At 39.4% G+C, this 12500-nt stretch overlaps 1 protein-coding gene across 1 annotated transcript in view; it reads left to right on the top strand.

The window, feature by feature from the left end:
- Nucleotides 1–12500, top strand: part of LOC122805962 (zinc finger CCCH domain-containing protein 11A-like) — a 1052395-nt gene that overhangs the window by 8163 nt on the left and 1031732 nt on the right. The window contains exons 2-4 of the mRNA XM_044076203.1: nt 2677–2841; nt 7091–7246; nt 8485–8604. Of these exons, the coding sequence (XP_043932138.1) occupies nt 7193–7246; nt 8485–8604 (174 nt within the window). The 5' untranslated portion in view covers nt 2677–2841; nt 7091–7192. The remainder of the gene's footprint in view (nt 1–2676; nt 2842–7090; nt 7247–8484; nt 8605–12500) is intronic.

The raw sequence follows: 12500 nt of genomic DNA, 5'->3' as shown, positions 1-12500 counted from the left end.
AAAATACCACATTATGATAAATCAGTGGGGGTGGCCTCCGTCTACCACTTGTGTCTAAATCTAAACAGTGGCAGTTTCCTTCTGTGGAAATTGTGCAGCTTTACTACTTCCTAAAGATTTCAGTACTTTTTTCTTCATTCTTTGTATAACTTGTATAAACATCTGTCCACTTTTTCTCCTTATTATAGAATTTCATTGAAACTGTTGTATCAACTATGTTTAAAAGATTTTTTTTCTTGGGTGAGGTGGGTTTGAGCTATAAATCTTAGCCCTGTCACTGTGCAATTTAATCTAGTTTTTATTTTAGTAGTATACAAGGCAGCATGTGACCATGTAAAACTGGCTTCTAAAAAGTAGGCTGTAGCATTTCCATACGATTGTTCTGTGTAGACATTTGTTTAGTTTGTGGTGGTGTTGACTGCAATTTTTCATAACTGTTAATATATGTGTGAACATAGTATTGTATAAAGTCTGTGTAATTATCATAATGCTAATAAATATTTAAATAGATAACTGTTAACAGTGGAGAAGTGTCTTCTCATTGTTGACTTTGCTTCATCAAATGTTGCCACGTAGTGTTAATTTTTTGAGTTCTGTTTTTACACGTCATCCCAGATTGGTAGTGACAGTTTTTTAGCTTAATGTATTAAGTTTTAATGGGAGTTCTGTCATATAGTCTGTGCTGGTTGGGTCACATGTGGCTTTGAGTTGCCACTCCAACAGACTCTGTGGAAGGACTACATGCCTTATATTTAAGCCACGCGGAGAATAAGACATCTGCCTAATTTAGTGGCTTCCTTTTGAATTTTCAGAATTTTGAAGCAGAGGTTGAGTAGAAGTAGTTTTAATGTTTGTTTTTGTGTTGCTTGTCTTTTGGAAGAGTAAATGGGACCAGCTAATGGTAGGTTTTTAAAAGACCCTGCTTGTGTTTGGGATAGCTTTTTCATTATTTGGTCTGCATCTCCAAAGTCTTGACTACATATGGCTGCCATTTAAATGAATGATCAGTTGGACATGTGTGTAAGGACAGAAAAGTCTTTTCCAGACTCCACACTGTTGTCAACTTGCTGTGCATTTGTATTTTTAGCCATAATGTCCCTTTGATTTGTAGAGATCTTCTTCATATAATATTTAAATGTTGGACTTCCCTGTTAACTTTCAGGCCATTACAAACATACAACTTTATTTGTGATGTTGGTAAGATATTTGAGCAGTCCAAAGTCAAGAAAATGAGATGGTAATGGTAAAGTGGTTTCTGGTGTTTAAGCACTGGATGAGTTTGATATATTAGAAATTTTTGAGGAGGCACAACAGAGGTGACATTATCATTTTTGAGAGCAGTGATGCAGTCCACTGCATTATAATGGTGTAAACATTTCTAAGGCTGCTCATTTTGGTGGTCATCCTAATGTGGATTTGAGTATTTATTTTTGTTTGTTCTCTGATACTTTGCTTATTAGTATTTTTGTTGCTGTTGTCTGGTGGTGGCAGAGATGGACTTTAGTGACATTATTTTCATGGAGAACCTGGAATGTGGCTCTGTGAGAAGTGCTGACTGGCTGTAGTAATATATATATATATATATATATATATATATATATATATATAATATATGTATGTGTGTATGTATGTGTATGTATGTATATATATATATATATATATATATATATATATATATTTTTTTTTTTTGGAATTGCTTAAAATACAGTTTTGACATCCTGGTCCTGTAAATAAGATAACTAGTTATGAAGTATTGACTTCAGCTGTTCCCAAGTTACTTTAAACGAACTGCAAATTTTGAGAGATGTGTCGTGAAACATTTAAACACATCCATAGGTCCGGCTTTGCTGTATAATACAACCATAAATTGGTGTAGGTCAAGGTTTTCATTTCTTTTAACATTGATCATAAGTAGATTTCCCATGCTACTTATTGCTATTGTGAAGTAAAATGCTGCTGACTAAAATTTAAAAAAAAAAAATTGTTGAGTTAGGGGAAGCTAAGGATTCTGGTGGTATCTAACCTGCCTTAAGATTCATACTCTTGAGGGTGATATACAACTTATTAAAATGTGGTGTAATGCTTTTTGTAAACCAGCTGGAAAAGGAAAACTGGTTCATTATAAAAGCAGTGTTTCGTTTTAAAACTTCTGCATTTGAGTTTTTTTGGAGCTTGATTAGTGTTTGAAATTGACTAGGATATCCACACTCTTGTCTTGATTGTTATAGTTTATTACTTTGAGAATTGCTTATTTAATCTACCAATTATCTTATTCTGAGATTTGAAATCTTACTAGTGTTGGTTGTTTTACTATGTTCCATGCTTAAGACTAATTGTCACATTGGCTGCAGTAGATCACTATGAATGAGAATTGAAAACCATTAAAATCTTTGAGGAGGAAAGTGTTGTGTGACTTAGTAGTTGATGAGATGGGGCATGTTTTGTGTGTGTTTTTTAGCGTGACAAGATCTTGGAAGACTGCAGGGTGACTCTCTGTAGCCTTTTTTTTAATGAAATAATTAAGTAGAAGTTGAGCTGTGCAAGATGGATATTGTGCAGCTTTTTTGAAGTTGTCTGGCTAGTAGTACATTCTGGTTGTCGATTGTAGTCAGTCTTGCTTATCTCCACTACAACAATTCCAAATGGACTTCTAACTTCCGATAGTATTTTTTAAAGCACCTGTTTTCATAGTTCACAAGTAAATTGTGACTTCGGAAGTTTGCTCAACAAGAAGTCTTATGTTGGCTTGTTTCGTGTTACGCCTTACTTGACGAGTAGTGTTCTCTTAGACCACAGGATTACAAGAAAAGGTTGAATCCATCTGCTGATTAACTCAAGAAGGTAAGTAGGCTGTTTAATCTACCAACTACATGAGGTATATACTGCTTTTAACTAAGGACCTATGATTGTCATTCACACACTAATTTTCTAGGGATATAAAAACTGTTGGTGTACCCTTTTAAACGTTCTTGCTTGCAGGGCTAACCTGATTAAGAAGCTGAGATCCCTCATAAAATCCTCCAAAGCTAGTTACGAAAACAAAATTGCCACGGACTCTAAAGACAACCACAAAGCATTCTATAGCTATGTCAAGAATCTCAATGGGAACACTCAGATCTGTTCTGAGTTACAGCACAATGGCACTAAATATACAGAACCAACTGATATTGCCAACATCGTAGCAGATAGGTTCAGTGCTAACGTTACCTCCCTCTCACCCCCTAGAGGGCCCATCTCTATACCAGAAGAATGCAAAGTTCTTATAATCACGGCTGCACAGGTAATAAACGCACTCTCCAAAGCCAAGAACACAGCATCCATGGGACCTGACAGTATCCCAGGCTGCGTTCTACACGAACTACAGAATGAACTGGCACCCTACCTAAGTACCATGTTCAATCATAGCCTCACCTCAGGCTTTGTACCCACTGAATGGCACACCGAGACAGTTATCCCACTCCACAAAGGGGGAGCCACGACGGACCCTGGAACTACCGCCCCATTAGCCTGACGAGCCTGGACAGAACCCACACTGTGAAAGTAGCGGATTCCAAATCCGACTTCAGACCAGTGACAAGTGGAGTACCACAGAGTTCATTCCTGGGCCCTCTCCTGTTTGGTTTCTACTTCTCGGAAGTGCAGGCTAACACAGAAGGTCTTTGGCTAAGAAAGTTGGCAGATGACTGCAAACTAGGAGCCATAATCGAAACTCCTAACGATGTGGACAAACCTACAAAAGGGCCTCACTGAGACAAGATACCTGGTGTCAAAGCCATGGCCTGAAGCTCAATGCCAAGAAGTGTATTGTCATCCCCTTTGGTAAAAACTCTGTACCCATGAACTACCACATAGCTGGAAGTCTACTTTAATGCCGAAAATGTGATGAGACCTTGGGACACAGGTGGGCAGTAGTCTCTCCTTTGATAATCACATCGCCACAGTGGTCAGGAAATCCTTCTACGTGGCTCATCTCATCACAAAAGGATTCTCATCCAGAAAAAAAAGAGGTCATTATTCCCCTCTACTCATCACTCATTAGACCCATTATAGAGTGCAACGCTCCTATTGGTATGTACCTCACAAGACATCTACAACAACTGGAAAGACCACAGAAATACCTCACAAAGAGGATTACTGGCCTCAAACAGATGTCCTACGCAGATCGTCTCAAAAAACTACAGCTTTACTCAATCGCATATCGCCTACTCAGGGGCGATCTCTGCCTAACATACAAAGCTATGTCAAACCCAGAGCTGTTGGACATGCTCCACTTAAAGAAATCCCAATCCCTCCGAGCTACACGCTCTAGGGACATAAACCTTGTCACCACAATAAACAGAACATGCTGGAGGGATAGATTTGTCCCAGAGCCTTCCCATACTCTGGAACAGACTACCTATCTATGTCAAACAGAGCTCCTCATTAGCACTCTTCAAGAAAAATCTTTATGATTGGATGGGAAATGGGAAATTCACCCCAGGGATCACTTCTGTGGCTCTGCTCGACAGGGGCACAGGAAAATAATTTTCTTGGGTGGAGAAAGCCAGGGTACATTTTTTGGCTAGGCTTATATAGGCCCTAGGGCCAATAGCCTAGTACCTACCTATGAACAAAAAAATGGAGATTTTTAAGGCTAATGAGCCAGCTGGCCTAGCCCACATTGTCATCTAGTGTAGTGTTAATAATCAACAATGCTTTCACTTGTTTGAGCTGCCTAACTTTTTTATGAAATACAAGAATACATATATTGCTTTGGATTTAAATGCTGTTTACTTATTCATACAAACTATTAAGACTTGAAATCCGAGCTACATCTGCAGGGAGATCATTCTTTCCATATGGTGTTTTCCCAAAAATATATGATCGAAAGCAAGATAGGGTTTAATCCTGTTTGTACAATACACTTTTTTTTTCTTTTGCATGTGCATTTTGGGTGGGGGAAGCAGAGGAAACTTGTGGATCATGTGTAGGCCTGGCATTGTAGCCATGCAAGTTTACCCTTTTGTTCTTGGATTTTATTGCCGTATGGTACATTTCTCACCTGCCAGTGAAGAGAGCTATGGAGGGAAGTAGAGGCACTGGGTTTAACTTTACTGCTGTAGGTAGGTGATTTGTATGCAATCCCTCCTAGCTGTAGGAGTCTGCTTTCATTTGTACATCTGTTGTCTGCTGTGACAGAGCTTGATGATTTTTGGAAGAAGCTATGTGATACCTAAGGTAGTGCTTGCTTATCTTTGTGTATTTCTTGTTCTGTTTTTATTCTGTGGTCACTGTTGTGTACAGTGTATATAAAAAGTGTATGCACCCCTGTTAAAATGCCAGGATTTTGTGATATAAAAATTGAGACCACAATAAATCATTTCAAAACCAAAGCTTTTCCCACCTTTAATGTGACCTATAACCTATACAATTCAGTTGCATAAGCATGCACACCCTTAAACTAATACTTTTGTTGTAGCACCTTTTGATTTAATTAAAGCATTCAGTCTTCTTGGGCACATGCCTGCCATTAGTTAGAGACTCTGATTAACCCCAAATAAAGTTCAGTTGTCCTAGTAGGATTTTCCTGACGTACTCAGTTGCCTGCTTACAGCAAAAGCCATGGTTTGCAGAGAGTTTACAAAGCATCAAAGCGATCTCATTGTTGAAAGGTATCCGTCAGGAGAAGGGTACAAAAAAAATTTCACCACATTGGATATACCATGCAACACAGTGAAGACAGTCATTTAAAAGGGAGAAAATATGGGACAGCAGTGATGTTGCAAAGGACTGGACGTCCCTCCAAAATTGATGACAAAACGGAAACTGGTCAGGGAGGCTGCCAAGAGACCTACAGCAACACTGAAGGGGCTGCAGGAATTTCTGGCAAGTACTGGTTGTTCTCTATATGTCTGGATTATGGGGTAGGGTTGCAAGACAGAAGCCTTTTCTTACACAGAAAAACATCCAGGCCCAGCTAAAATTTGCAAAACAAGCTATCAGGTCTCCCAAAAGCATGTGAGAAAATGTGTTATGGTCTGATGAGACTAAGGTTGAACTTTTTGGCCATAATTCCAAAAGGTATGTTTGGTGCAAAAACAACACTTAAGAACACCATCCCCCACAGTGAAGCATGGTGGTGGCAGTATCATACTTTAGGGTTGTTTTTTTCAGCTGGAACTGGGGCTTTAGTCAAGGTGGAGGGAATTGTGAACAGTTCCAAATACTAGTCACTTTTGGCCCAAAACAGGCGTCTGCTAGAAAGATGAAGAGGAATTTCACCTTTCAACATGACAATGACTCCACGCATACATACAAATAAACAAAATATTGGCTTCACCAGAAGAAAATTGAATGGCCCGGTCAAAGCCCAGACCTAAATCCAATAGAACATATGTGGGGTGACCTGAAGAGGACTGTGCACAAGAGAAGCCTTCGCAATATGACAGATTTGCAGCACTTTTGCAAGGAAGAATGGGCAGATATTGCCAAGTCAAGATGTACCATGCTAATAAGACTCCTACCCAAGACTGCTGTAATTGAATGAAAAGGTGCTTCAACAAAGTATTAGTTTTAAGGGTGTGCACACTTATGCAACCGATGTATTGTACTTTGTTATTTTTTATATTTTTTCCCCTAACAGGTTTTTCGATTGAATTGTACAGGTTATAGGTCACATTAAAGGTGGGAAAAGTTTTGAAATGATTTATTGTGGTTTCATATTTTTATATTACAGAAACCTGGCATTTTAATAGGGGTGTGTAAACTTCTTATATCCACTGTATATATGCTAAGACAGCCCTTTTTGTGCGAGTCATTTGTAATACCGGAGCACCAAGACAACCCTTTTTGTTTGAATCATTTGGAATACTGGAGTATGACAAGCCATACATTTTTGTTGTAGGGTAATGCAAGTAAGTACCAAAAGTTTTTGAAGTCTCTCTTAAAAATGTTATTTGTTTTACTGTACTCAGGATCCGGGTATATTTTCTGCAGATTAGTTGCACTTGTTTTCGTTAATGGACCACAACCAGTGAATGTGTTCTGTTAGTTCTGGTGTCTGTTGGAGAATCCTGTAGTAATGTTTTATTTTTGTGTCTTGTTATCACAGTCCAGACTTCTGAGAAATTCGATAAGGTGAGACGACTTGCTGCAGAAGGAGACAAAGTTGTTTTGGTAAATGCCTTTCTAGATCTCCTTGTGGATTCGTAGCATGGCAAACCAAGGAGATGACTGTTACTTTTACTTTTATTCCACTTGCACCAAGGTGAGTTCTGTGCATGATGTAGAAGCTACTTGCTCATACAACCTTTGACACATTATTTGAAGTCCACTAGAATTTTGCCTAAGTATGGCATGGCAGTAAAATTCTTGGCACCGTTTTTATTGATATGTGGAATGTTGATACTGTATCAAGTGTCTTTGAGCTTAGAAGCGCTGTGCTGTAGTTAGGATGGAAGTATTCCTGGTATAGTGAAAAGGTATTTGGTTATCACAGTAATGTACAGCTCATATTTTCAGCAATTGGGGGTTTGGCTGTAATTTAAAAGTTAACAAAAAGTATACTATGTAGTTGTTTCTGAATTTGAAGTCTGAGAGTCTTTGCATTTCTACTTTGGTTAGCATCCTGTTGTACTATGTACTTGTGCTTTAGAAATGCCTAATGCCCAAAGGGACCCAGAACTGGAAAAAAAGCATACTTGCTTGTTTTACTTTACATGAAGTGCTATACTCCTGCATCGTTGCTATTTTCTAAACTGTACTAACCCAAAGAAGCATGGTAGGAGTTACCATATTTACGTGGTTATTTTATTTATTTTTTTAATCCAGGACTTCTGTCAGAACGTTTTGAGATTTTCTGAGGGGGTGTATTTAAAAGGGCCATATGTACCTGTTTTTAGTTTCAGAAAGACATTTTATACCATGTTAATTTAGTAAAGGCTTAAGTCCGTTATCTCCCAAGTCATTCTCCACTGTGTCTGTTTTAATCTGTGCTTTTGTTGTCTATTTAGCTCTGAATGATGACTTGTAATGCCAGAGCTTGATGTGGGAGCCATGTGGTGTCATTTAATAACTGATTCTAGGGAAGTAACATAGGATTTCAAGGAAATCCAGGTGATCTGCATAGTTTGCAGAATATGTTCTGGATAGGAAACTGCAGAAGAGGTAAACCATTCAAGTTTTCAGACTGATGGCATTTACGCATTGAGTTAGAGGCAATTTCATTTTTTTTTTATGTAGTCAGCCTTTTAAGAAATGTGTTAAAGTGAACAAGGTATGTTAACAACATGCTTGCGCTCAAAAAAATAAAAAGGGCTTTTTGACAAAAAAAAAATAAAACAAAGGGGTACCTAAGGAGCCATTTTTCTGGTAACAGATCCTGAGCAGCTAGGGATAGATTAGTAAGTCAAAAAAAAAGGTAGTGTTTGTACTTTTTACTTTAGTTATCAAACCTGAAAGTAATGGTCTGAGAAAAATTACCTTTGTTCTGTCTGTGCACTGCAGGGAAATGAATGTGCATTTCGCCATTGTGAAGCTGCTCTTGGAAGTGAAACTGTTTGCACTCTTTGGCTGGAAGGACGATGTACAAGACCAATCTGCAAATTCAGGCACTCAAAGATTGATGTGAGTACTTAAATATTTAATTTATAGTTTTTTGACTAGTATAGCAGTCTTAACTAGCCTTTTTGTCTATAAAGTAAGTGAATTTGGCTTTGGGTAGGTATCATTCTCACGGACATCTCAGTAGCACTTAGTGTTATAGTTTTGATTTGATATTTTAGAAGACTTGTGTTGTGGTGATACAACTTTGCTTCCGTGATCTCACAGTGGACAGGTAAATGGGAATAAAATAATCCTTTATCTGTGATGAAAGATTATTGGTTCCTTTATCGCCCTAGTTATCATTAGCTTTTCTACCTATTTTTGTTTATTTGGCTTTTTGCATATCCGGGCTCTGTAATGATGCAGTGCATAAACGAACTGTACATTGCTCAGTTGCAGGGACTGTTTTGAATTTCTCCGTATTTAATGAGTGCTGTATAGATTTTGTTTCTTTTAAGATAAATTTGCTTATTTTGTCTTGAATATTTCATTAGTTATATTTACCATGGTTTCTTTCCTTATAAGCTGGAAGGTGTTTTTGTTTTTAAAAAAAGGTTTTCACTGTGTGATTTCTTAAACCTCCTGTAATGGAAGCCTGTAGGATATAAGCAAATGATCCCTTAAGGACATAGTGTTTCAGCTGTGTGGCTTCTGCATGTTTGTGATTTATTTTTACTACTAAAGTCGTTATGGTTACAGTCGGGTCAATAAAGCCTCACTCATCCCCTCTTTTTCTCTTTCCTGTTGAAGAGACTAGGGTATGTTTACTATCACAATTCATATTCAGGTGGGCAGTGGTCATACTTGTTTTCATTAATCCACATCAGCAGCATTTATTTTCTAGCGAGATTCTGTTGATTTTTCTCACCAGCATATTCTGCATTGTATCTTAATTTGGCAAGTATCTGTCCCAAGAAAGTCAGTAGTTGGCTTTGTATTGAAAGTTTCTATAACTTTGTTGTCATTTTTGTTTCCCTCACCTCCTCACTAACTAGACAGCACAGTTATAATAATTGGTTTAGTACTCCCATCCTGCATTTGGCTCTTGTTTGGTTTTGTATGTTTCTTGTTCTTTTTCTTGTTTTCATTCCACTCCTTATCCTTTGCCCTCCCATCCTCATCTGTGTATCACTTTTGTTTTTCTTTTCTCTTTTTCCTAGAAATTGACCCCTTTTTCCACTCCCTTTTTGATCACTTTAGAGGGTTAAGGCTTTCTTTTAGTACAATAAGTTTTGTATTTGTAGTTCTTGTATGTGCCCTGGGACTTTTCATTATGCTCATAAATTGTAAACTACAATTGCTCTTTATCTCTTTCCGTATCTCTTCTGTGTCCTAGCCTCTTCCTTGTAGCTGACTAACATAGTTCACTTGCAGCCGTTTTCCCCTTGAGTAGAATTCCTTTAGTTTTCTACATAGACCTACTTTAAAGATTTGTCTTCATATACTACATTGCCTTCCAGTTGGGCTGAGTATCGCATTGTTGTTCAGCTGTGGTAGTGTACACGTTCTATGCCATCTACCATTTGCCTGTTTTCCCCTCACCTTTAATGTAAATTAATGGCTGTGGGGAAACAAATGTAAAATAATTATAAGTAATAATATACATATGTATGTGCAATAATATACGCGTGTGTGTGTGTTTATAATAAAATCTGTGTCTGTGTGTATATACTGGAAGAATGCAAAGTTCCTGTAATCACGGCTGCACGAGTATATACTGGAAGAATGCAAAGTTCCTGTAATCATGGCTGCACAAGTAAAAAAACACACACTCCAAAGCCAAGAACACAGCATCCATGGGACCCAGCAACATCCCAGGCTGCATTCTACAGAACGAACTGGCACCCCACCTAAGTACCCTGTTCAATCATAGCCTCACCTCAGGCTTTGTGCCCACTGAATGGCACACAGCAACGGTTATTCCACTCCACAAAGCGGGAGCCACCACGGACCCTGGGAACTACAAGATGAGCCTGGTCTGCAAGGCTGTGGAATGTATCATCGGAACTTCTAAACAATGACATTGGTAATCTCTAAACTCTGGACCCTACCCAGTTCAGGTTTGTAAAAGGCAGATCATGTCTCCTAAACCTGATAGACGACTTTGAAGCGGTCACCAAAGCTGCAGATGAGGGAAAAGTGGTCACCAAAGCTATAGATGAGGGTAAGGTGGTTCACACAGCCTATCTAGATCTTGCCAAGGCTTTCGACACCATACCCAACTAGGTATAAATCCCTATGTCATGGGATGGGTTGCCAACTGGCTCACTGACAGAACACACACTGTGAAAGTAGCAGACTCTAAATCCAACTTCAGACCAATGACAAGTGGAGTACCACAGGGTTCAGTCCTGGGTCCTCTCCTGTTAGCCTGTACTTCATAGAAGTAGATACTAAGCACAGAAGGTCTTTGGCTAACAAAGTTCACATATGACTGCAAACTAGGACCCATAAAACTATGTGGACATCCTACAAAAGGGCCTCACTGAGACAGATGCCTGGTGTCAATCCATGGCCTCAAGCTTAATGCCAAAAAGTGCATTGTCATCCCTTTTAGTAAAAAGTCTGTACCCATGAACTACCACATAGGCCATAGTCTACTTAAAACTGAAATCTCTTTCCGTATCTCAGGTCTCTCAACAGCAGGTACAAGTACGACTCAGTCATTGTCCACGCTGGTGTCAACGACCTGAGACGTACCTCCTTGGACTACATGAAAAGGGACATCGAGGAGCTCTCTGATTATGTAGCCCAGGCAGGTATGACCCTGACCTTGAGCAGTATCCTACCTTCACCTAGAATGATGCCACAATACAGTGATAAGATGATCAGCTTTAATAATTGGCTTAAATTCTGGTGTCATTCAAAGGGGATCCAATGTCTGTCTGCCTGGGATGACATGCTGGACAAGCCACGCTGCTCAAGGGACGGCTTGCACCTGTCACCCTGGGCTTCCGGATATTGGCAAAGGCTCTTGCCACCCCATAGTGCCTTTTTAGGCAAGGCTCAAATTCTAAACCTACCACCCTAGAACACCAAAAGGAAAAAACTAAGGGTAATGCTGCTCAATGCCAGAAGTCTCAATCTCAAGATGCACGCACTGAGGCCCTTCTCAATATGGAGAACATCGATGTCTGTGCTGTGACAGAAACCTGGTTCAAGGCTCCTGAGAGCACCCCAGCACTAACAGGTTTCACCTCATATCATGCGTTCCGGCCCCAAAATCCGGACAACACCAAGAAAGGAGGGTGTCCATATTCATAAGGACACCCACACCTCAAGGTTGGTGGCAACGCATGATGCATCGGAGACCATCCAGGTGCAATTAACCATAGGCAAGACTGCTCTGCAATTTGTAGCATGTTACAGGCCACCCTCTCAAACTCAGGAACCTCACATGGCCTTCCTGAAAACATTGGAGGGATAAATGTATCTCCAAACACCATCATACTAGGTGACTTTAACTACCCTAATATAGACTGGGAACACTACTCAAGCCCGAACACTCTAACCCAAAGATTCCTGGAGTTCATAAACTCAAATGCCATGGAACAACTAGTCACCATCCCCACAAGAGGAGAAAACATACTTGATCTCATCATCACGAACATGGGATCAAAATGTTCAACACCGAAGTATACCCCTCACTGGTGAGATCAGATCATAAACTAATCTCGCTGGAGGTCCTCATCCCGCCCCACCTGAAACAAAAAGACCACAGTGAAAAACTTCTCAAAAGCCGATTTCACACTTCTAAAAACTAGTGTGGTCTCCTTTAAGGCCCCTGAGCCAGTGGTAAACATTACTCAAACCGCTGAATCACTTACAAATGCCTTCTACCAGCACCTACAGGACTGCATGGATCAGGCAATCCCAAACAAAACTAAGACTCTCTGTACCAAAGGCAAGCGTCCAGT

This window comes from Protopterus annectens, chromosome 7.part0, assembly GCF_019279795.1.
Source record: "Protopterus annectens isolate FY-2018-M chromosome 7.part0, PAN1.0, whole genome shotgun sequence".
Classification (NCBI taxonomy): Eukaryota; Metazoa; Chordata; order Ceratodontiformes; family Protopteridae; genus Protopterus; species Protopterus annectens.
The sequence above is the reverse complement of the archived record's forward strand: the minus strand, read 5'-3'. Positions and strand labels throughout refer to the sequence as shown.